This window comes from Limanda limanda, chromosome 4 (genome assembly GCF_963576545.1).
Source record: "Limanda limanda chromosome 4, fLimLim1.1, whole genome shotgun sequence".
NCBI lineage: Eukaryota > Metazoa > Chordata > Actinopteri > Pleuronectiformes > Pleuronectidae > Limanda > Limanda limanda.
In genome coordinates, this window is record NC_083639.1 from 6,381,362 (window position 1) to 6,408,035 (window position 26,674).

A 26,674-nucleotide genomic window follows, 5' to 3' on the forward strand; every position below is an offset into this window, starting at 1 on the left:
AAACGGGGCAGAAACATTCCCCTGATATATTTTTCTTTCACAATGAATTATCTGAGCACTTTAGGCAAAAACAGTATGTTGGATGTACATTATATATACATCTTGCATAACATGGAGTACTTGACACACATTTGTAGATTTCTATGTTCCTGTGGTCGGACACAGCCAAAGTGTCCTATTCAGGTTATCTTGAACTCTTTCATGGACAGTCCAATGAAAGCTTTTAGTACATTTCTGTGGTTTCGTGGCCACTCTTGCAAAATTAATGCAGAGGGAAATTTTGCTTCACACTTGACTGATCATTCAGAAATACTCCAAAAGCAAGCCCTTAGTCCGACCTGGTTTGATGCAGGTATTGTTGTACTGCAGGACTGCAGACTAAAGTGATTTTATTCTTTTCCAAACTATGCAATATACATTTTTTCATCAAATGTTTTAAAATGTCTCATTGTGACATAATATTATAAGCTGATTACATGTTTTTGCTTTCTTGATCCGTCTTATCTTTTTATTTTTCATATACTGTTATCGGTTTTATCACTGAGAATACAGAATATCCACTCAAGCTGGATCAACACTCCAATTTAACTTCCTCGAATGCATTTCATTTCCATTTTCCCTTCTTGATTTCGGCTGGTATTTATTTCTTTAACAGAAATGTGTTTGCTCTATCTTCTTAGACTGGTCCTTTGTTATGATAAAATATCAGGTCCTGGTGTAGACTGACCTCAGACAGGACAGGACCACCAGGAAAAAGGTTGGAGCTGGTGTGATCTGTTAGCTTCGACGCGTATTCGACGGCTGAGAAATATAGGAACAATCTGTTTCATAAGCTTGGTTTTACCGCTTTATTTAATGATTATGTGAAAGGGCCATTAAAAGCTTGAGCTAAAAAATAGTCTTCAGTTTTTTAAATCACGTGTTTAATCATTTATTTCAAATTTAAGGGGTCTCGAAAATGTCTCATTACTCGTATTTGAACTCAAGTTTCTCGAAACAGTCTTAGACACCGGATGCCAAGGTGCCAAGTGCAAGCAGCCGCATCTTTTCCTCTGGAATGCATGCTGTAGAAAACATTTCTGCATTGCGCTTCTCTTGTGTGAACATTCCCTTGGGTATGACAAATGCACACCGGCAGGCGGTAGGATCCTCTGTTGAACGGGGACAGATTATTCAGCTCTCTCCACTCACCCCGCATTTCTTCAGATTAGTGGGTGTCCTCCCTGGGACCATGTAACACGGCCCTGTTTGGTTTAAGCACACCTTGTTCTACAAGCTGTGAGGCTGAAATCCCTTCATGGCTGTTAGATTACTGCTTGTCACCATATTGACTTAAACTCACACTGTCCATTAACCTCATTTCATATTTTATATAAGGTACATAAATAAATATTTATCTCCCTAAGCATCACGGACATGCTGTGCATAGTCACCATTTTTTTTCAGCTAAAGCCAAAAGGCATCGTTATGACATCATATTACATAAGAACAGGGGTTCCCTGTCCTCTATGTTTGGAATGTCTCAGCTCTCCTGCTCTGTTAGATGTGTCAGCAGGGACAGCTGAGACGACAACTCCTCCTGAGCCCTGCTGTCTGTGGGGACTCTGTCATGGTCACTGGAGAATTAAGAATCAGAGCACACGCTGCTCACAGATGTGACCTGTGTCTCTCTTCACTCTTCTGCTTCCTCCGGAATTCCAAGAATTACAAGGATAATACTTCGCCCTTATTTTCTGCTTAATTTGTACATTTACATGCCTCACTTGAGCTTAGAGATGAAACGGTATGAACATTTTGTACCACGATTATAGTCACCGAAATTATCATGATTATTAGTATTTTAACGGAATTGTTCAAATGTACTGTAAATTTCAAAAGTGACTGGCCATATTAATTTCAAGTTTTACATTGACATAATATATATTATCAATAAAATTATATTTTTTTCATGATGCATCAAAGGTTGACAACTTTCGTTAAGTGCAGATGTCAACCCCTAATGTCGGGGGCGCGACGAAAAATCTGTGTTTGTTAAACACATGCAATGTGGCAACAGTGGACGTTAGCATTGGTAGCTATGGCCAGAGATTACTAACAGTTCTCCTGCTGTTCCAGACCCCATCTGCCTGCTGCTAATTCCGCCATGTTTAAAAACACACAACAAATGCTGCGCTTGCTCCAGCTGTTGCACCTGCTGCGCCTGCATCTTAGAAATTAGCTGACTTTGGATGATGCTGGACAGTATCAACCCAATTATCACGGTACATTGTTTCGCAAAGGATTTACTTTAGCAGCGGAGGCAGTTATCAATTGATGGCATCTGATCGTAATTCCTGATATCCTGGCTGTAGCAAATTTACTTTTCAATTCGATTAAATATGTGTCATAAACTCTCAGGCGAAGAGTAAAGAGTAAACTTTACACATGTGCAGTGTTTCTCACTTTGGTTGATGCTGGACAGTTTTTACCATGAGCTTAACACCATTGTAATCAACCACGGTTATAATGATATTTGAAATTCACACGGTTATACTAACTATTTGGAATTTTACAGTGGTTAATCATATCACCGATTTCATCCCTCATTCGGGATCATTCAGATAAGCAGTAAATAGAGTTCTTACAAACCAGTCATGATGCTAGGATAACAAATAAACAACAATATTCTGGTTGTTGTTGTTGTTCTTTGTTTCAGTTAATTGCAGCCTCGTTACTGTGATGAAACTGTCGCCATTAGAAATGTTTAGACATCCTCAAGATGCAGTAAGCGGCTACAAAAGCATTACCACATCTGTCAATCAGTACTGTCACTCTGTCTGACCTCACATCGTTTTCCATTAACTCTCTTAAGCCTGTTCACCCACACACAGACACACACTCCACTACCTCCCCTGCCCTTATCTCAGGGATGCTATTCCTTTCACTCGGTTACTCAAATCCTCACCAATGCTGTTCAATTAAACCCTCAGTAAGTGGAACTTTAACCTCCTTTGAACAGCTGGCCAACACTAACACACGATACAACTGTGGCCATTCGGTCCGTGTGGGTGTTTGCTGCACTAACAATCACCTCCAGCCACAAATGACCTTGTCCGAGCACGATGCGCCTGTCTCTGTTTACTTCTTAAGTAAACAGAGACAGGCGTGCAGAAGAACACAGAATTAGAGTTAATATAAGTAGTGGAACTATCTGCAAAGGGATATTCATGCGTTTAGGTTATTCTGTTTACCCAACATGAAGGGCTATGCTTTAAGATGTACTCCCCATGTTACATTGCAGATTTCAAAGGAATCATTTTCAGAGGATCTGTGCAGCAGTCCCTGCAGAGGGCTGCAGAAAGCCTGGGCTTGCTTCTCTCGCTCGGGAGAGAGATCAGGCGTAACACCCTGAAGCAAGTCTGGATGCCAGTTCATGTGCCAGTCCCAGCTCGGTGGAGGTATCCAGACTGCCCCTGAGAACGAATTAGTGAAAGACCTCACGAAATGCTCACTGTGTTGATGAATGTCAGATTTGGGAGTCCTTTTTTTTTGCAGCTAAAGGCATTTCTTTGTGCTTTGTCCAGCCTCACTGTGCAGCATTGATTCAGAGAGCCTGTGCCTATTTTTAGAGCTAATGCTGCCGCCGTGGTGAAGGATCACCGCTCATCACAGTATCCCGCAGTACCTCTGTGATCAGACTAGTTCCTAACGCTCAGTTGATCAGAGTCACTGCCCTCCCCTCTGCCACTGTGCTCCCTCGCAGCAGTATGTGGGCTGTAGCTTAGCGAGGTCAGTTGTCTGAGCTAAAACTCCTGTGCAACTAGGACTCTGGAGGCTTCATTATGGTATGGCTTCATTGATTGCCTAAGCCTTGTCCCGATCAGGGCTGCAAGGATGAACAGAACAAAACCAATAACTGTAATAAATGTGTGTGTCTGTGTGTGTGTTTGTGTTAAGGGATTCTTTCCACAGCTTGCTTGTGTTAACAGTTTTTAGCTGTTGGGCTAATTTTTTATATGCTTGTCTTGATTCTTTGTTTTCCTTCTCCGTCTGCATTCTCCTCTGCTGCTGTTCTTTAGTTATGGTGAATTTTACTCCACCGCATAGTCATGATCAGTGAAACACAAATTTGGCTGTACAATCGACAGCATTCCTCTGCTCTTCCTCCCCCGCACATTGAATGAAATGCAGGGCACTATCAGTGCTCGGCATTCGCTCACAGTGATTGATTGTCAAAGGGGGATTTTAGCAGCTCAGTAGATTTTTTTTGAGAATATCTACAAATCAGGCACTTAATCAAAGCAAGGAAAGGAAGGCAAACACAACACAAGGGAGGACATTGCGTTGTGGGAGGAGATGGATTTCTCTTCTTCATTTGTTCAGAACTGCTATATAACCACCAGCTACTGAATCCTACGCCAACAATGCCAACTGATAGGATTTGGTTCTCGGGTATTGTTCCGCTGTTTCCTGCATTGATACAAAAATTACTTTTTTATCATAGAGGATGAACCTTTGGCTTGCACACATTTGCACCTTTTAAACACAATACCACTAATTAGCAATTTAACAGTGACACGCTAAGCCATTATGTAAAGATCAGTGTCTAATTTTTTGTTCGCCAACCTTAATAACAACTGTTTTATCTTGTGACTTACAATGAGTAGGGGTTCATTCCAAATTAGCTCCAAAAGAGTCTGATGAATTATCACAAAGCAGCTTAAAGTTCAGGCCGGCATTTACTTGATAATAGTACTGAGGTAAAAAAAACGTACAAAGCTGCTTTCAGACATGCACTATCCATTGTGGACAATTTGATGGTGTTTTCTAGAGAAAAGTTTATGTGAAACACAATCATCTGAGTCGGTGGCTATAAACTTTTTCTTGAATTTTCTGGAGGAGCTATTAAACTGTTGCTTTTAACTCTTGCATTGGTTTTTGCAGTTTTGTCAAAATACTTGGATAAGTAGTAATTTGTCGATACATTACGGCGGAGTCAGTAACTTATTTTGCTGTAATGAAAACATGTGATTTCTGCAGCTGAATTTCTTCTCATTTTTAGCTGACACATTTGTTCGGACGGACTATGACTGCATTGACTTGCAGGCCAGGGGGCAGTGTGACCCCTGCACTGCAGTTTGATGTGTCATGCATGTTAAAACTTCATTAATAACATGTAGACAGTGGTAGTTAATGAAGCATGAGGGACACGCACATGGAACAATTCCCCTTCAGCAATGTGATGTCTGTACTGCAGGAGTGTTACATTTTGATAGGTGCATGGGCACGAGCTACTGGGTTCTAACAAAAGAGACATGACAGGTTCCACTGATCTTCTTTTCTGTTGACAACAGAGGCTGCAGACTCTAAAATGTCTCTAAGGCATGATCACAGTAACGTCCTCTTTTATTTATTATTTTCCTATGAGATCCACACGTCATCAACACAGTGATAAGGTGTCTGTCATCTTTAATGATCGTCTCTTCTATTTATCTGGTCTTTTGGTCCCTCTTTGGTTTCCAGATACAGTCAAAAGGGATGAAATACATGCTGTCAATCTGAAGACAGTTGGCAGATGTGCCTGTTGTGAAAATCATAGTACGTGTGAAAGGCATGGGTTACTGGATTCAACATATTTGTTTGGTGCGAGCTGTTGATAGCTCATAGTATATTTGTAATTAAACAGCGTCAATGCATTTGCGTCAAGGCAAAAATTGAGGGATATGTAAAAAAAAAAAAAAAAAAAGGGTATACTAGTTTTATTGATTCCTTTAAGGTGATGAATCACAATTTCATCAGATGATGATTGTATTGATTACTGCACCTTGCATTTCGCACCAGTCGATAAATGTGTACATTTTTAGAAGCAGATAAATCACGGGTCAACAAAGGAGTTTTATGACAAGTTATCAGCCATCACATGGTTTCACTGGCCTGGAAAAGCTGTGGCGGACAGTAAAAGCCCGAACAATATTATATATATGCTTTGAATAATGCCAGTACATGAATATTCTAAGGTATGTTATGTCTAGAATTTTGCTGCAAAGTTCCCGTTACCTGCTGTCAGATTTTTTATTAATTTGTCAGTTTTGTTATGTGAACTTGGCATGGAGCAGAAGACTGACACTGTATCTGTGCCGCCTCAGCTTCTGTCCCTGGCCTCTCCCACTTCTCAGTACCTTGCCCATGTCATGACTCCTGGGGCCCCTGGAGCAGAGGGGAGTGGATTGTGGCATCACATTTCCACGGCAGTGGAGGCGAATATGGACCGTGCCCTTTTGTGTAGAGACTCTGGTCAAGTGAAGCAGATGGTATAGGGAATGGCATCAGTCCCAAATCTGTGACCACGAGTGCAGGACATAACTCTGCGAAGGTGACACAAGCCCATCAATCATAGATGTTTTTTCTGCCACTGCATGCTATTGAGATTGATGCAAACAAACACGCAGTCTACTGTTGGTTAGGGCATCCACACTCTGTCTTTGTTAAGAGATGGAGCCCTCTTGAGCTAGGCTTGGCTGCTCTCTGCGCACAATGTGAAATTTAAATCAGATTTCAGTAGAATTAAACCACTCTTTCCCCTCAGGGTTCTATTTAAGTCCAGGAGACCAAAAGGTCACAGCTCCAAGAATAGGGCTGTCAGTTAGCAACAGCCTGTTTGCTGGATTTCTCTGATGGAGGTCGCTTCTTTGACGACACTTTACTATACATGTCTGCTCCTGATGGCATCTCTTTTAATTATCTCCTTGGCACACGAGCTGATCCACTCCGATAAGCTTCAGTATTACATTACTGGTAGCGGGTGTCTCATCTAATGTCTCCTCAATCTGTAGCCATAGTTGCGTCGAGTCCAATTACTGTGGTGTTTATTTTAATCCTCCAACCATTATATTTTGACTCTTTACTCTTACCTACAGTCTTCCGGCTCACCTAAAAATGTATTTATTATTCAGAATTTTTTTTAATAAGCAATAACTGATGATATACTGAAATTGGGCTATCCTGCTACCTTTTATAATTATTTTTTGGATTGAACACACTTTGCTCTGTTTCAGAATATGCAAAACTTTAAATAATTTCTTTCAACAATTTAGAAAAATGTATTGTGAGAAGAAGGGCCTATGGGCAAAAACACAGCATCTCAGATATGTCCGTGACATCCCTGCCTTTGACATATATTGTCACAGATAAAGTTACATAATGAATATTTCATGGGCAGTTGGAGAGACCCACGTGAGAGTCGCCTTTTCAGGGGCCATAGGCTGTAGTTAGCTCCTGGCCACTGAACATGCAGCTTCCTTTCCTTTTTCCTGACACGATAAACTATATTAGACCACACTGCAGGCTAACAGACATACAAAGAGGAACACAAAAAATGCACTATCCTTTTCTTGAGGGAGCTGCTGTAAACACAACAGATTTCAATGCCTTGCTCCCTGGCTCTGTGAATATTCCTCCTCGCAGCTTCTCTTCATATCCCTCCCACCACATTCCCTCTCTCTCTCTCTCTCTCTCTCTCTCTCTCTCTCTCTCTCTCTCTCTCTCTCTCTCTCTCTCTCTCTCTCTCTCTCTCTCTCTCTCTCTCTCTCTCTCTCTCTCTCTCTCTCTCTCTCTCTCTCTCTCTCTCTCTCTCTCTCTCTCTCTCTCTCTCTCTCTCTCTCTCTCTCTCTCTCTCTCTCTCCTCCCATCTCTTGCCTGTGTGCAGCGTGCTGCTTTACGCTGAGCACAAGGCATACAGATGTAAGTTTAATCCAGGCAACGGCCAGAGCTGGGGAAGTGAATATGGGGTTGCCCTTTTGGTAACAGTCTGTAGTTTCCAGGAGATTATTTAGGATCCAGAGCAGCTGTCAAGGTTGGCTTCGCGGGAGAGATGAAAACCTCCTGGAACTGTCTGTCATGTTTTATCCTCTCCATTTCTTTGCGTGGATCTATGTGTTTCCACTCTTGAAGCTCAGAAGCAAGAGGTGCTATCTCTTGAACTGAGCCCAGCTTAAAACGGAAATTGCAAGACCCTATATCTGCTCGTCAGCTCCTGATGATCTCTGATATAGAGATAAAGCGAGAGGAGGACCCCTGGAGGAATCAAGGAAAAACTTGCTGGGGCTAACTCGCACAACCCCTGCTTTTTTTGAGCCGTGATTTGTAGAAGATTTATTTTTATTTTCTTTTAATCCTTAAAATTGTGCTGGATTTGGGTTTTTATGTATTTGCCTGCAGTGATTCGTATTTTGTTTCTCAAACCAGCGGAGGCAGAGATGCTGTAATGTTGTGCTTGGATTTGGACTTCCTTTGAGAGGATTTAGTTTTCACCTGATCAGCGGTCCTTCGGCATTTGAATACATTCTCTTCTGCCCTCCCACTTCTCTGCAGTCCTTTTTTTTTTCTTATTGACCATTGTGATTTGGTCAACGACTTTATCTTAACTTCATCAGACACACATTTTTTGAGGTCGGATTAACATCCTACAGACTGAACAGTGTCACACTCTTCAGTGGATCCTCAGACTTTACACCTCTGGGTGTGACGGACAGTCAAAATCCAAGATGCAGGTGTCACTAGTGTGCACGGACCATCGTGGGGGGGTGAGCCGCACCACGGAGGACCGGCTAAACCGACAGAACGCTAACAGCCCCAACACAGGCACACGCAGCAAGTTCAGAGCTGTGGCGATGGTGGCTCGCAGCCTCGGACAACTCTCTGTTCAGAGTGTGCCTACCTCCAGCGAGCAAAGCATGAGGACTGGCATGAAGTATCGGTAGGGTACTAAAAAGGTTAACTGATAAATGTGACCACAAAACTTTCAGACTATTACATTTATCAATGAAATTACACAGGGGGATTTGCTAGCTATATTTTAAATGATGATTCATCAACTGCATTGCCTCTTGTTACAATGCGTTTGTCTTTGTTTGTCCTTCTCAAATATGCCAGACACCACCTGTTTAAGATCCACAGTTAAATGAAGTGCTTCATCATGACAAGGACTCATTATTTAACCTCTCCAAACTTTTATTTATCTATCAAGTGGGATCTAAAATTGATTTCCAGTTTGTTATTTCATCTCATCTTTGATTAGACATCTCATTGATGTCTGTTCTGTGCAGGAGCCTTACAAACAAAGCACAGTAAACTGCATTCGTTCAGCTTTGAAGGGGAAACTAATTAGTATTTTTTTAAGATTAGTCTGACAAGTGCACAAATACTGTTCTGATAAAAAAAATTACTACTAGTCCTTAATAATCATTTCTTATAGTGTGGGTTTATATAGATTATTATCACTGCAATTCTTCTTTTAAACATATAGCAGGAATATTCAGATCAACCTAATTTTCAGTCATTAAGTCAAAGCTCCATATGCCACTATCAGAGAAATGTTGTCATATGAAAAACCCTCTCTAAATGGAAAGGGAGCAAACGTTGACATAATTATAGCTTTTATACACAACGCTGACATGATGCTGAATATTTATCTCAACCCTTTCTCTCGATTACCAATTTCCACTAAATTGTATATTTACAACTCTGTTGCTTTCTTACTGCCTGTGTGGATACATTTTTATTCATTTAATTTAAGGAAAATTATCTAACCTGTTTGAGTGTAGAAACGACCTGAATACTCGTGACCGTGTTTTTTCTGCCATACCACATTAACCTTTAAGTGGTGGTTTACATGCAGAAAAGCATTTGTAGCAAAATTCAAAGGTCTTTTGTTTGTGTGGTGAGTTCCTTTAATTATTCAGGCTTTTACACGAGAGCTGATAAGGAGGCAGAAAAACGATTACTTAGAGGAATATCTTTAAAAGCATATGGAGTTGCAGCACATAGAGGAGTAATTGAAAGGGAAATTAACCAGTAGTGCAAGATGACAAATCTGTTGTCATTATCAGTGAGGAAATGAGTTTGAATAATCTAGCAGCATGGTAACGTAGGAACATGATAACGTGCAGCAAGCTGGACATTCATGCAATGCATCTGCTTTGCATTGCCAACTTGAATCAGCCTGTCGAGGTTAATAATAAAAAACAGCATCCCTATCATACATACTAGCACAGCTGCAAATTTTACAATACATACAAATTACTCACAGTAACTATCTTAATGTTATATTATCAATTGATATTGTAACATTCTTCCAAGTTCCTTCCCTCGGTTTGAGTCACAATGTTTCAAAGGTGTACTGTCATCTTGCTTCAGGTTGTCGTTATTCATCGTGACAGAGGTTAAATACAATTAAACGTGCTTTTTGGAGTGGATAAAATATGTTTGTTTCTTCAGTGGAATCAAAAGCGGAGCCTTAATTAAAATCATGTAATTAGTTTTCTTTATAATGCAGTTTCTCGTGTATACCAAACATTATAATCAGGACAAAATGTCTCATCGGGATGGTATTGGTAAAGAGATAACTGTTCATTTTGAATTTAATCTTTTTAAACCTCAAAGCTAACGTGCAAAGTGATTTCGTGTCCTCAAAGCAGAATAGATCAGGGTTTTTGTTGTTGTATTTTTGACAAGGAAATTAGTGCTATGTTAATTGCCGGCTAAGAAACTAACACTTGATTTGAGGAAACACATTACCCATCCTCAGAGCTGTTGTTGTCTGTATGGTTCATCGCAATCCTTTGCATCTGATTTGCTACCGGCAGGCCTGCCATCTTGGCACACTGTCATTATTGAGGCTAATGATATTGAATGAGTAAAATCATTCTCTGCTCGAGGGCCAGTGGCTGTTTGTTTTCTCTGCTTCTGCTGTGTAGTCTCAGATATATATCGGGCTCTGGGTTCATGAACCCGGGCCTGTATCTTATGTAAACTGGAGCTAATGCAGCATGAGGCTCAGGGATAAGTGTGCTGGGGGTGAAAACATGGTGTTTTTAAGAATGGAAATGAAAAGGAAGGAAGGAAGGAGAAAGTGAAAGAAAGAAGGGAAGAAAGGAATGGAGAGTGCTGAGGTTAATGTTGGTGCAGGCTCTATGCCCAAGAGGAAGTACAGTAGTGTGGAGTGATCTGTCATGTCAGTGTGTTTCAAACGTGCCTCTTGGAGTTGAGACTACCAACCCCTTCAATGGAAATGTATTTCTCCTTTAATCTATGAGCGCATGTTTTTTTCTTACTCTATCTGTTAAATTCAGTTTGAATTTTTCACTTTGCACTTTTGACAGCTGAAGATGTTTGTGGTTTTATAACTTTGCTCCAGAAGAATGCAGTTAAAGCTGCTTCATCCACCCTACAAAACTTCCCATGGTTATCCACACTGCTGAATAGTACTCTGAAATTCAGATCAGCCTGATTTGCATACATGCCTTTCTGTTTCCCTGAGTCGCAGCCTTGAGATTTAATCGAGGCCGTCGGCTCACATCTACAGGCGAGGAAGCATCTCAGGTTGAAAGTGACTTTATCCACAAGGCCAGGGAAACCATCAATGTGAATGTCTTTTCAAGGTGCCGAGGGATTGCGGCAGCTTTACTGAGCCGCCTCACCAGATATGGAGCCGTTCTGTAAAATGACACCGGGTCTGCATGGCTGCACTGGTTAAAATCATCAAACCCGGCTATGAGAGCCTGCGCCATCTTCAAGGATTGATTAAATGCCTTCAGTCAGGACTGAATTAATGATGCACATAAAATGGCTTATGATTATGTAAAGTAGCCTCTCTCAGGGAATGGGGGAATATCTGAGAGACTGGTGAGACAGTGCAGGTGGGGAGTCGGTCCCGTATGAGCCCTGCTTCACAGGCCGATATCAGCACTTCTCTCCATTGGTCTAACTCGGGAAGCGTCTGTAGAGTATGATTCACTTTTACTTTGCTGAGTCATAGAAAGTAAACTTCTGCGAAGTACTACCAGATTGATAACATATCACCTTTCAGTTGGATCTGCCATTTTTGTGCTTCGTGCAGAACAAATTTTAGCGTTTTTGAGCTTTTTTTGTCAAATCATGGTATTGCTTTTGCCACACTTTGCGATAAAACAATTATGCTGCGTTGCACTCAGTATCATTTCCTGCAGTGGCCATGTAAATCAGAGCTGACTCACCTCCTCCGCTTGTGCAGCTCTACCGAGAACTCGCCTTAGCCCAGACTTTCAGCAGGATTCCTCACATCTCTGGAGGTCCACTGTTGGTTATAAAGTTGGCAGTGAGTCACAGCCCCAGTAAATAGCTACTGGCATTGTTATGAAAGCGGATGGCATTTAAATCCCACCACATCGTTGTGTGGGGTTGTGATGTGTCATTATCAATAACTGAGAAACTACAGAAACTACTTTAAAAAAGACCATTCCCCTGAGTTGTCTCTGTTAGTTCACCTTGCAATTAGTTGATATAACCGATGGCAAATAGAAGGCCACTTATCGATTTATTAGGTTTACAAGCTTCAAATTACACACACTCCTAATCATCAGTCTCCCAAACCAGCCGGATTTTGTTTTTTTTAATCAAGATTCATGAATTATTCTCTAAGAATTCAACGAAAGTGTTAAAAAATGCCTTATCTCTCTCGCAATGTTAAAGAAAAAGAAAAACAACTCCTAGATCTGCCCCCTGACCTGGATCCACGCTAAAGTTTTATGCGTTTGTCCCTGACCCATACACATCCTTCCACCTAGTTTCGTCATAATCTCTTTAATTTTGTGTAATCCTGCTAACTAACAAACAGACAGATGAGCAATCAAAGAAAAACAATATCATTTGATGGAGGTAAAAATAGCAGGAACATATAAAGAGAGTGTCAAAGATTTACAAATGAAAATTTACAAACTGTTCCAGATTAATTGTACACACATTTAACATTTGCCTATTAGCTGTGGTTGCAGAATGAAAACTGACTTGGTGCTTAACTATGGAGTAGTTTTTCCCTGGTAAGGGAATTTTTCTGAAGGATGAAACTAGGTTTCCATTTTTCCAGTATTTTGTTACACACATGCAAAAATCATGCATCGCTCAGTGTTGGGTGACACAAGCTGTGGGTGTGAGATTTGGGGCATCGTCAGTGTGGGTGCACGGTGGGACGTTGCATTCTGAGGGCTCTCTTCACCACGGAAGCCAGCTTTCCACTGCCTTTACTCCCCCTTGAAATATGAATCATAAATAGACTGTGGTTGTTGAACAGAAAGCACGTACAGCAGCGGTACACTTTGGCCTCTCTAATGTAAATACTAAAACTCATCCACAGCACAGATTTCTGGCCACAGTAGCCACTTAGGTACCCTCTTAAATGTGCACAGAACATTCGCCATCTGTTTGCTCTGGGCGTGTGGGGAGAAATTGCCAAACGGTGGGATGGTTCATTTATTGATGTAGGCTTGTGTTTCACTGTATGCACTTCTTTTTCCTTCCTGTGTTGGTGTATAAGAGAACAAGAGAGATGGGGGGTTGTTAAGGAGTATTTTGCCTATGCTCTTTAAGTGTGTCTGCATGCGAGAGACACACTTGTGATATGTTGAAGGAGAACATGAAGACAGCTGTTCTTTCTTTGCCTCACTGATAGAGTTTAATTGGAGCGTAGATGTGGGTGTGTGTGTGTGACTTAAAGATGCACAAATGCTCAATAGAGGTTACTGAAAACCACCACTGTAGATTAGATATTCCGCATTCTGTTAGGAGATGGATTAGCTTTAGAAATGAAATTAGACTTATTTTGATAATGAAATTTGTAGCATTTGAACTGAAGGTTAAGTAAAATCAGTGATGTAGAACACTTTTAGCTCAAATAAAAGTGTCTCTTTAGCTTAATAAAGTATTACAGCATGGGCCAGCAGGCAAAAAATCCCATATACCCAAGAGCATCATGGTTAGTCATGTGTACTATGAATATTTAACCTCAACATTTGTTTTAATAAGGCAGATGGACCAGTTTTTTCCTCTAAATTGATACAGTGCCCAATGAAGTCTCTGCTCTGTTTTTATCAGCAAGATGTTCTCTTACAGGCTTGTTAGTACAGTTTAGATCCATTATGCTAATAACATTCATCCGTTACTTGTAATAACGGCTGCAACAAACAATATATTTTTTAAAAGACTGATCCATGTGTTGATTACCTATAAATATTGTTATAAAAGCCTGAAAATGTCAATTGCAATTTTTCAAAGCCCAAGTTGTCATCTAAAAATAATTTTGTTTAGTCTGACCAACATTCAAAATGCCAAAGTTATTTACTTTACAATGATAGAAGACTAAGAAAACTGAGAAAACTTCATATTTAAGAAGCTGAATCCATAGTAGTTGGGACACTTTTCTTAATAATTGACTGAAAACAATAATTTGATCTATAATATATTCATTTTTTAATTAATTTTCTTATAAGTGATTTTGTTTGCAGCCGTGTGCCAATGTACAGATTCTTTGTTACCTTTTAAAATACATTTTGATCATTCATGTCACTATATAAAGTTTGTCAGTGTCCTTTGACTATGAAATTTAGTTTAAAAGGATGTTGGAGCTTAAATAATAAGACCCGTTACCTCAGACTTGGAATCCTCCACATTTATATTGTCAGTGTCCCCCTCACTCCTTTTCAACATATAGCAGATTTCCCATCCCTGTGGGCGAAGGCAGATTTATTCCGAGACAAGAGCCTGTGAAAATGCCAGAGTTAGAAGCAAAACAAATTTAGCCTCAAGAAAACCCTCTGCGCTGGCAATCTGTTTATAAGAGAGAAGAAGAACTGCCATGGACAACTGTCTCATAGAGCCATTGGCAACAAAGCACTGTTTCTGGCTGCTTTATGTATCAAGTTGTTTACATACACAAATTAAATCATATTTGACATTTTAGTCTTGAACTGCTTTCACTTGTGATTACATGTTATTAGTGTGCATGTGTTCATTTAAAGGCTGAAAGGGGGTGTAGATTAAAACCAACTAAAAAATACAAGTGCAATAATTACTGGAAACATGAAATACGTAGGTTGAAGGTAATTGCATGGTATTATTCAGCAGTTGATGACAATTTATTTTTGCAGGTAGCTCAAACTGATGTCAACGGTCTAAGTTTAATGTGATGCTTCTTTTGTGTCTCTTTTTGCCTGTGAGAACACACGTACCTTGGCTCTGATGTGGTAAACCGTCAACGTAAGCTAACCACACTGAGAGAGAAATGTGGCTAACACACATTATGGCATTTCCCAATAGAAAAAATAACACACATTACACATTATTACTATTTTGGCATCAAAGCTAAAGTGTTTTTATAGAAAATGTATGCATGTCTGGCTCCTGAGAGCTAGACATGAAAAATCAATACCTCTCTTATATATGTGCTGTTTGGCAGAATTAAGCATAAGAACTGGAAAAGTCTCGGGGACTAATCAGGATATAATATATTCATTAGTGAGCTTTATACTTAATGTTCGTTTTATGTCCCATCAGTGTGGACATACCCAGAAAAGCTGTTTCTTCTTCTGCATTCAGTCGTTGTGCTGAGCTAAACAAATTGTTTCCTGGCTCTACCTTCATACCCCTTCATCGATCTTCTCCTCTGACTCTGCAAGAAAGCACATTAGCGTATATATATATATAAAAATAAAACAATTACCTCTTAAAACCACACCTGAATAATAACCCATCTTTCAACGTTCACATCCAGTCACATCTCGCCCCCGCACTGTCCATCATTGGCTTTATATGAGTAGAGAATTGACTGTTTTTGCCTTGAGTTACTGAAAGGGGTCATCCAGCTGGCAGCAAGTGAATAGAGGCTGGTGGTGAGACTGGAGGATGTGCACAACAAAGAGCACAACCATTCATGTGTCAGCCAATGAGGTGGATACTGGGCATAAATGGGAGGTAATTGGATCAATAGAAACAATATTGCTGTTTGACTGTTAAGTTTTAAATACAGAAAAGTAGATAATAATGACATTTTATTTCAGGGTTGAACTGTTCCTTTATCTGCATTAAATTTGTATAAGGAGCTTTTCTGGGCAGAGTGGTTTCTCCTTTGTTAATGCCTAGTCAGGACAATTTTAATCCAATATATCTCTTCGGTCACTCCCTCCCTCCCTCCACCCTTCCTTTCCTTTATGTGGAATGGATGTTACATAAACCTGAATGGAGGAGGAAACCACCTGCAGCTACCACGAGCCAGTGGAATTCAGCATGTGTGTTTTTCCCAAGTTAAATCCACGGCTGAGGTAGTATTAATAGTCCAGCTCAGCGAACATACCTCTCAACACGTTTCTCTTTACAGCTCTGTGACCTTGTGTGCTCATTCATCACCGTGTCCTGTCGGCCGTCTTCACCCTGACTTTAAACCATCTCTCCGACTCAGTCCTGCTCCTCCTCAACGCAGCTAGAGCTTCACTGTACTGCGTTAATATTTTTTGGTTTTGAAATATTTGGGCGACAAAGACTTACCCCTCTGAATTCATCCAGCCATAGATGTGTTTGTGTGATCTTGGATAAAAACCATGAGACAACAGACACAGCTAATAAATGAAATAGATTTGATGACATAAGGTATAATAATGGATTAAAATCCATCAATATCAGGACTTGCAAACAAACTGTACGTGTGTGAGGTGCTGATGTGTTTTATATCTTATTTCACACTACATATGAATTAAAGTTCTAGGTTCACAATCTGAGGATAATTAAGGTGAATATTTATCATCAAACAATTTGGCCCTTCCATGGTCATAGAGGTTAATGATATTGACAAATGAAGTATGTTTGAATCATCATAATCAAGTTTGTATTAATGCTTTCCCAAATACCATTTTGTGGCTATAAAGCTAACTAGTTTAGAATACAGAATTTTAGCAGCTCTGATTTACTAAATAATGTTATGTCATATTAGAGCTGTGATGAACAAAAATTTAAAATGTCCTTGTCTAAGAATAACATAATAATTAATGTTGATCCTTAATGAATATCGTTGGCTTACTATTTCTTATTTCATGGACTAATGGGATTTTGTGGTCCCTCATGTCTATTTCTTGAACAACAGAAAAATAAATTAAAAAAACAAGTATTCTGATAATCTGCACGACGCTATACAAAAAGAAAATAATAATAACATTGTGAATACCTACCAGATTACCATTTGGATTGACCCCAAGTCACTTGGTAAAAATAAAAATGTGTCTTTTAGTAGAAATTATAGTATATATGACATTACCAGAAAACTGTAGGACATAATGTATGTGTATCCATCAGGCTTCACTGTAGCTGCAGGCATAATGTGAGTTTTCCTTACATCTGTCTCGTTACGTCTCAGTCTCGTAAACACAGTATCTCAGGAACGCCTTGAGAGAATTTCTTCAAATTCGGCACAAATGTTCTCTCAAGCATGATCTGATTAGAGTCTGCTGGTCAAAGGTCACTGTGACCTCACGAAATGTGTTTATTGCTGTAACTAAAACATTTATGCACTTCCTTCTGAGTCTTCCCTACTTGTACTATATGAATCTGGACTGATGTGATGTGCAGCTTGAAAGGTTGGCGGAGGCATATTACTGTGTTGTGTGTTGTGGTCAAAATTGTCTTGATTGATCTGAAGGGGTCACACCAGTGTTTGTATTGAGGTAATTGATTGGCCCAACAGGGGAGGGTGTTATTCACAGGAAACTACTGATTTAATGACCTTGGTAGATTGCATGTATCTGGCTACAGCTACGTTGACACTAACTTACTTAATTGCTTATTGGGATTGTGATGACATCTGTCAAAACACTTTTATACTCAAACTCTTGTGGATTGTTGTGGAGTGGTGACGGGTATCAACGACTATCATATATTAATCCTTGCTATCTTTATTACCTTATCTGTCCTTCCTCCTGTAGTAGTAGATTGTATTTCTTATTTCGCAATCCTGTATATTACTATTTACTGCCCAAAGTTTTGGGGTATTGTGCAAGCAACGTTTTAACGCCATTTTAACAAGGTGATTCATACAGTTAGCAGTGCTTACAGTAAATATGCTTAATTCAATGTGTGAGAATGGCTCAGCTAGCAGTAGGAATAACAGGAGTACTAGTTATTTTTATCCATACACACTTTCTGTCTTTGTGTTGAGGCCCCTTATTACATCTCTATTGTATTTCATGTTTTTTCCTCAAGAGACAACAATCCAATAATCAATAATCCATTGATCTATAATAAATGAGTCTCTCTAGGTGTCATCTGGTATTCCTTTTGTTACGTCGACCTTGGTGGAAGGTCTTGAAGCTCCCGCATTTTCCAGAGTTGTTCTTCCTTCAACAGCTGCCAAAGTCAGCAGCAGAGCTGAATGATAGACTTAGACATGCAGAATTCATTGTGTCAAGTTAAAGTGTAATGCAATCTGTGTGTAAACAAGCCCCAAATAGATATCCAAGCCAGCCCTTAATTAAATAAACCAAGATGCCAAAATGAGAGCCCTTGGCTCGTCCCTATGGGTTTTGTGCTGATTAGATTATAAGGGTGATGTTAACAGCAACCTCAGTGAAAGGTTATCTAGTTCTTCAAACAAAATAAGACTACTGACCATGTGCTGCGGTTATTAAGTGTTCTTTTCAGTGGCTGTGTCCGTGCAGCTGTAGTGAGTTTGCTGATCCAGTACTGTACCTGTCTCCTTCATTATTGAGGAGGGTGTGATATAGATGACTTCACAGTTGCGGCTCCTGTCTGCTGAGGCTCAGCGGGAACCTGAGCCCTGCATACTTACTAGGCCTGGCAGAGGGGTCATCGCAGTAACACACAATGCAATATTCAAGGCGAGTCTAGTAAAATATTGAACACAACAATTTGCTGACAAAGAGACACCCATGCAATGAGAACAATAGCGAGGGCAGAGCTGCGTATTCTGATATCCCTGTAACTTATTTTTAGGATTGGGGAAGTGCTTAACCACACTGGCACTGCACTTTGCAGAGTTCATGGTTGTAACATGCTCATGCAACACTTGCACTGTAAGCTTCACTTTGCGATAACCCCGAACACATGCTGGTGAAAAAGACGCAACTCCAGAAGCATGTTATGACAGTTGCTCTCAGTTTATCTAATTAGACTTGTTTACTATGCATTTCAGTGACACACAACATACACGGTGTATTAACATATTAAGCAATGTGGATTCATCTAATCACATTAGGAGTTTAAATCTGGAACAGTGCAAGGCTTAAAATGCTCTGTGCCTAACGTACAGTAGCACAACTGTGGTTTACAAACCAAAACCCACTGTGTTCTCTGCCTATTTAAAGGATGATGCAGTCAAGCAGAGTTATTAGTGAAGTTATTTTCTCTCTCGCTGATGACAAATGGCTCAGTCCATCATTAAAAATACTCTCACAAACATGCTCCACCAAACAGTTTCACTCAGTAAGCTGCTTTTGGTTTTGGTTATCTCTGTAAGTGATGCAGAGCAGCAGCTCCCAGAGGGGATATTTTACTCATGCAATTAAGAGCCAGTTAATTGTAGATCAGCTCTAGTGATTTGCCAGAGGGGACTTGTGTTAACCTTGTCACCGCAGTGCAACGTAAGGGCACGTGGTCCCTTTAGATTCTCTTATCACTCTCATTCTCTCCCTCACAAGTGGCTGTGTTCGCGTACAAGTCATCGGGCTCCTATAGATGTCGTCATAGCCCCTTGGATTCAAACCATAACACGATTACAGACCTCACTGACCATATCAGATCTTTTTAATGAGGCCCTTAGTAGAAAATAAGTTGCTTTACTTGGAAAATACATGAAGCAGATGTAATTTCTTTGTTTCTTAGTCACACCGTTTCTCCATAAGCCTCTAGAGGGGTTCAGTGGAATAAGAGTGGAGCTAATGATGTTTGATGATGTATTGAACATTTAAGTGGATTAACTCAAAACTAAAAAAATAAAGTAGATTTATCAAAAAAGTGAAAATTGAAAGCATTTGAAAAGCTTGTTTTTGTTTCTATAACAACACAAATGTAGACCACTTAGCCTGCTTTGCTTTGAGGCTGTACGATACTGCTGAGATTTACATATTTATTTTAAGCAGTTTGGATTTGGACTTGGTGTTCAGACCACATTGAAAGAAGTGTTTCGTTAGTCACTGCAGCAATTCAACAGTCTTATCATGGCTTACAAAACACCCCCACACACGGGCACACACACACAGAGAGACACACACACAGTCCTCCTCACAGTCACAGGCAGAGCGATGTAACAGACACATCTGGATACGCACACACTCACAGAACACATCTGACCCCTGTCTTCTCTGCTCCTTTTCATTTCAACTATATTTCTATACAGGCAGTTTTATAAAAACATATTAGTTGTCCTCCCACACGCTTACTTTGACTCCTGCCTATGTTACATCATCCCTGTTGGACACATTTTTCATCGTTTAACACTGCCAGCATATCTCTTGCAGGAGGCTGACCAGAAGTAGCACATTTCGTTTTTGTACATTTAATCATTTCTTAGATCAGATATATTTGGAAAAGATTTGAGCCTATGGTCCTCGAGTTATTTCAGTGATTATAATACATCTGTGATGATGTTTGCTTCTTAACCAGGTACCAAAGGCATCTCAATGCACTTATAAAGCTTTTATAAAATAACCTAACCAAATCTGTGATCGTCAGCAGAGCTGCCTGTCTCCCTGGCTCTGAGATGCCAGCTTTAGTTGTTGTGAGTTGTCGTGCTTCTACGTTGCTGTAGGGGATTTTAGTCAGATGGCGGCTGAGGGATCCTGGTGTGTTGGGTGAAATATCATTGGATGTCATGGTGGGCCTGTTTAAGTCCCACTCCTTCTCTTCTCCCCTGACATTTCTCACAAACATACATACATACATAAACCGCACATTCCAGCACATACATTCTCATTGTCATGTCTGTTACTCTCTTCCCCTACACATCCACTCGACGTGTGTAGGTGCTGTTGTAGGTGCAGGCTCAGATCAACACAAAGCCCTGTTTTTCATTTTGTCCATGGCTGTAATATTCCACTTCAGTAAGAACCTTCAGAACAGGCTTTTCTTCCATTACAAAAGTGTGATAGGGTATTTGATTTGATTTATCGGTCATACAAGGTTGAAAACAAGGCTTTAAGTCCTTCTCTAATGGTCATAGCCACCACCAGGGAGTAAATATCACAAATCACTGCCACCTCAGTGCTACATTATTGTGAATAATTCTCTCTGTTTTGACAGAAACCTTGGGAAGTCGGGCCTGCGGGTGTCCTGCCTTGGATTAGGTATGCATATCTTCGATTCTTGGAAACACTGAAAAGTTTTCTGCACACAAACAACTTTGTATAGCAGATTGATGAGATGAACAGACCACACCAAGAGAAAAAATTAAGAAGTTCCAGAACTCTGCAGAAGTTATAAAACAGTACATACACTATGGTAATAATGTGTATTGGCTCGTGTGTTTGCATGTGTGTTTGTGTACTTACACTGACACCCATCCCCCTGTCATCCTCTTTAGGAACATGGGTGACGTTTGGCGGACAGATAACGGATGAGGTGAGAGCAGATGGATTTTGTCATCCTCCATCACTCAGGTTGGGAATGAGAGCCATCCATATGACTTGACATATCCTGGATTGCTCAAGGCACTATTTTTACTTTTAGTAACACACTGGTAGTTTGACAGCCAGTGAATAAACACTTTATACCAAAGTAAACCCCCAACATCATTCTGTAGTCTTGTGAAGGGACATTTTAATAATTGAAAAAGCGCCAACACCTCAAATGAGTGATCTATCACCCTATTGTTTCCCTTCGCTTTTCCTTCTCCCCTGTTCTTTTCACAGATGGCAGAGCAGCTGATGACTATGGCGTATGAGAATGGCATCAATCTGTTTGACACAGCGGAGGTCTACGCTGCTGGAAAGTGAGTAGATCCTGTGCCAAGGGTCATGCATCATTGAGCAGTAACACCAGATATCATGAAGCTGCTGAAGCGTGATTGATTAAGTCACAGGAAGAGATTATGAAGTAGTTGCCGTGGCTAAGTGCAACTTTCAGGTACTCACCCAAATCTCATGAAACATATTATTTTATTTTACTGATGTAAAGCGACGCAGATGGCTTCAGTTAGTCAGAATGATTAATCGTTTTAAAATCAAGATCTCGATACACAGCTCTATACATTTCTGCTACATTTTGAACTTCTTTCTCCCAAAGAACCGCAAGCACCCCATAATGCTACTTCATATTGTCTTTCTTCCTCAACCAATGCTAACACGGAGTGAAGTAGACAAATAAATAAAAAACCATTGACCCGCAATCTAAGCAAGACAATTGTGAGATGCTTTGAAAACGTCTGCCACCAATGGAGATGAATACAGTTATGTTCAAGCTCCTCAAAGCTTTGACTTGAAAAGTTATCAGCCATGTGTGACAACAGTAACAAAGTCATTAAAACTCACAAGCATCACTATGCTGTTCACATTTTCCCTTTGCACATAAAAAAACAGAAACTCAGGCAATTCAAAGAAAAGTTGGTTTATAAGTAAAATACAATCTGCAGCAAAACGTAATGGAAACACTTAACGCGTTAATCATGAAACAGATGAAATATGTGACGGAAATATCCACAAAAATGCTGCTGAAGAAACCATTAGATCTTTGTGTTGAATAATCAGGAAACTGGAACCATCTTCAAATTAACACATTTAGCAATTATAAATGCCGTGCATCTCTCATGTTTTCTGCCATAACTGTGATCTTTGCTTTAGATTTATATGGAAATATAACTCATCTTTGTCAGCAGATTTAATTGTTCATGTGAAGTATTTCCAGTTGACTATTAATGGACACGACAGTCTCTCTCCTTGAACATAGACCTGAAAGTCTTTTTTTATGGGGTCCTTGTCCTTTCCATTGTTGCAGTAACATGCACGAGGGTTCAGATATTCATGGTCTTGATCTAAATTTACTGAACAGCTTGTGATGATATTTTTACCCTGAGAAAGCAGCCCCGTGTTGCCCTATTGCTGACTGTAGTGACGGTTTAAATTCCAGTGTGGATTAATCTGGCTTTGTAGTAACTTGGGTGCTTTGAAATAATCGAAGGGATTATCCTTTGCTAACACTATCTCTGATTAACAGCAGCAAGTCCCTTTTTTTAATCCTCCCCAAGAATATTTTAGTTCTGACACTATGTTTAGGAGATGCGTCAGACTGCTCAATAGGTGTCAGTGGTATTCCTCATTTCTCATTGAATCCTTCAATGTCATCAGTCCTCGCTCCACTGGTCTGGGGAGAATTTAACAATCAGTTTGCCTTGTTGTCGAAGGGTGAGTCCAGAAAAAACAGGCTCAGAGTTGACTTTTGACACAGAAATATTACCAATACATATTACTTAATACAAAGCACCACTTGACAGAAAGCACATATCTGTTTGACACGTGCAAATGTTTGTGACAGCATGTAACACAGCTCAGTATGTGATGAACAGGTGTTAATCCCAACAATTTCCAGCACATAGCAGCACTGAGGAGCTTATATTGCGCGCGCGCACACACACACACACACACACACACACACACACACACACACACACACACACACACACACATCTAGGAGTAGAACACATCCCACACTTTGCACGTCAGAGTGGAGAAAGCTTTCATGTGAAGTCCTTGGGTTTAGCTTTCTGTGATTTTAGTCAGAGAGAGAATGTATGTTGGTGTTGGAGGCTGTAGGAACAGGCTCCATCCATACTAATATGTTTTTGTCTAAACACAGCGTTTTAAAACAAAAAAACATTCATCCACTCAAAAGTTTTGGCTCTGTAGTAGTTATGATCCCTATCCATACTAACATGCATCAAAAGGAATATCAAGTGATCATTCATGTTACTGGACATGTGAGTGTCAGTGCAAGCAGATCCTCAATTCTGCAGTTGCTCAGTTACCAAAAATACTACGAACAATGTAGTTCGTTCTATACAAAACACAGTGGCAAAACAGTCAACAAATAAATATTAAATTATCAATTGTGATGCCTAACTAGCGTATCCATCCCATTTTGTAGGCTACTTTTTTTTTGATATATAAATAAATGTGTATACATGCAGTAATACAAATGTTCTGCTTATCCTGTGTAGCCACTGTTATCAGCAGACACACATTGCTTCAAAGCATTTAAAAGGATGCGAGTAATTGGAAGAATAGAAATTTCATCTGAGTTTTCTTTCAGGCTTAAACGTTTTGCTCTAGATGCATAGTAATTGTATGACACTGAGTGAGCCCAGTGGCAAATTGGTAGCATAATTACACACAAATATCTGAAAGTAATAAAATACTATAAAGCCATGAATAATGCAGCATTATGTCATTGCTTGTGCTGTAAGTCCACACTAGAATAAAGACCTAATTATGAATGAAGACAGTTAACCTGCTCCAGGCGCACTGTACCTTATGTTTGGGCTCTCAAATGACTCACATTTCCATTGTGTGGGTATTTTCCAGTAATACACACATACACACCTTATTATGCACTGAAACACGCATTATTGCTCTCAGGGGAGTGCTTATTGCTGGTTGTTTAAAAAAGGTTTGTGTGTCCATCTGGCAGAGCTTGAAACAGATTGTACAGTTGTAGTGCAGCAAATACTCTACTCATCCTGCTTGTCGGATCAGCAGACTAAAACTGGCACACACACAGGAGTACAGAGAAAAAAGAAATTAGACCTCTGGATTACCTGGATTGTAGTTTAATGTAATCCACTACTACAATAATCAGCATAACAATAAGTCAGAGTTGCCACTGTTATGTAAATAAAACCCTGGTTTAACAAGAGTAGGTAAAACAAATCTTGTATATGAATCAACCCCCTTTGGGTCAATGGGCAAAACTGCAGATTTTAGGTGTTTGCACACGAAAGTAATTTTTATGCAGCAAATTTCTTCAATTTTGTATGTTTTTGCATTTGTCATAGGTTAGGTGTCCCAGAGAGTTGTGTGTGTGTGTCTGTAAAAACGTTATTGACCATAGCACAAGTAAGCATATGTGAAATAGTGAGATAATTATTATTGATATTATTATAAAAAAGCAAGTTTTGGTCATCAATGTACCAACATATAACCTCAACAGATCTTAGTAGTTGCTGTGTTTTAGTATTCAGCATTGCCCAAGTCCATTATGTTGGGGGCTATGCTACAGGCAGGTGTCTCATCAGGCTGAGAGGACTTCAGAGACAACCTCCTGACAGGTTTCTGTCCGGTCTTAATGAGCCCCATGTTGGAAGTAATGTCACTCATTAGCACCCCTGTGGCTGTTAATGAGTGACATGGTGGTGGCTCCACAGAACAGCTGGACCCAGGCCCTGCTGACTGTGATCTGGCAGCCAGTTCACACTCTCCAGTCCTAAACAGGTGTGCTTTCCATTGAACGCTCTCTCATATATCACACAGAGTTGTCAGAGTTTTTCTTTTTAGACTTGGGGCTGGAAATCATCCCTGTGATAGTGGGCTGTCAACTCTTTCATCCTTTCAAGACCATCTTTATTTAATAATACCTTCTCTCCGTCTACTTCGCAGGGCAGAGGTGGTGCTCGGAAACATCATAAAGAAAAAAGGATGGAGGTATGAGGCACACTTTAATTGAGTTTGGTGTTTTCTAATATCCGTCCCAGCCAGCCTCCCTAATCTTGTATCATCTCCTTCCTTGCACATATTGCGAGGCAGGGTGTTGTGTTCTGGAAAGGTAAGATAGGGAGATAAAGATTAATGAGGGCCAACGTTCCATATCCACACTCACTCCTTTATCCCACTAACAAGACTCTGGATAATGGTTCAACCTCTTATGCCTTGTCATATACTTTATCTGTCTTGAATTGGCATTTGTATAGCTTTGTCAGCTTATACGCCTACAAGACTCATTCATTGGGTCCGGCCAAGTTGTGCCATAATCATACTTATCCTGTTAATACATTCAAACATATGGTTTGTGTCAAGTGCAAAACACATTTTCTGCCGTTTTGCTCCAACTGTCCATGTTCAGCTGTTGATGTCACAGATTTGCTTTCATTTTGCCTTTTTAGACGTTCAACTCTGGTGATAACAACAAAGATCTTCTGGGGTGGAAAGTAAGTTTCATCTGGCTACTTCCAAACGATAGATGCTCCTGCGGTAATCATTTGTCTCAACCTGTTTGATGCTCCTGGCAATGACATCATGTGTCATCCAAACGTATCTGTTGTCAGGTACTTTCAATAAGCCTGAAACATTTATTAGATCATATTTCACGAAGGATATGCGATATGTATTATTCTGGAGAGGCGGGTAGTTTAGTATTTCAAATTATTGTTAACAAACCAAGATCTATTGTCTTGTGTTTTTTCCAGAGCTGAGACTGAAAGAGGTTTATCCCGAAAACACATTATAGAAGGTAAATATCAATACTGCAAATTACTGGATTTAATGTTGGTGTTGCATCAACAAAATGCTCTTGGGTTTGTTTGAGTGGCAACGAATTCAACTGCTGTTTACTAACAGTGGTGCTCATTTCCAGGTTTAAAAGCCTCACTAGAAAGACTGCAGTTAGACTATGTGGACGTGGTGTTTGCAAATAGACCGGACCCCAATACACCCATGGAAGGTAAATGATTCCTCTTCCTCTACTATCATTCATCACTTTTGAGTTACCACCTGTCTTTTCCTATCCTCTCACACACTCTTAACCATGTCTTCCTTCTGTTTTGTCATATGGCACATAATAAACGCACCTCTTTTCTGTCTCTATGACTACTGCAACGTGTAACTAAAATATCTATTTTAAACGC

General features: G+C 40.0%; 1 protein-coding gene across 2 annotated transcripts in view; it reads left to right on the top strand.

The window, feature by feature from the left end:
• The window catches only part of kcnab2a (potassium voltage-gated channel subfamily A regulatory beta subunit 2a), a 55,942-nt gene that overhangs the window by 20,039 nt on the left and 9,229 nt on the right, over window positions 1-26,674 (top strand). For both annotated transcript variants that reach the window (XM_061069568.1, XM_061069567.1), the window contains 7 exons: window positions 21,088-21,131; window positions 21,368-21,405; window positions 21,696-21,775; window positions 25,431-25,475; window positions 25,934-25,978; window positions 26,237-26,280; window positions 26,404-26,490. In XM_061069568.1, coding sequence (XP_060925551.1) covers window positions 21,088-21,131; window positions 21,368-21,405; window positions 21,696-21,775; window positions 25,431-25,475; window positions 25,934-25,978; window positions 26,237-26,280; window positions 26,404-26,490 — 383 coding nt within the window. The remainder of the gene's footprint in view (window positions 1-21,087; window positions 21,132-21,367; window positions 21,406-21,695; window positions 21,776-25,430; window positions 25,476-25,933; window positions 25,979-26,236; window positions 26,281-26,403; window positions 26,491-26,674) is intronic.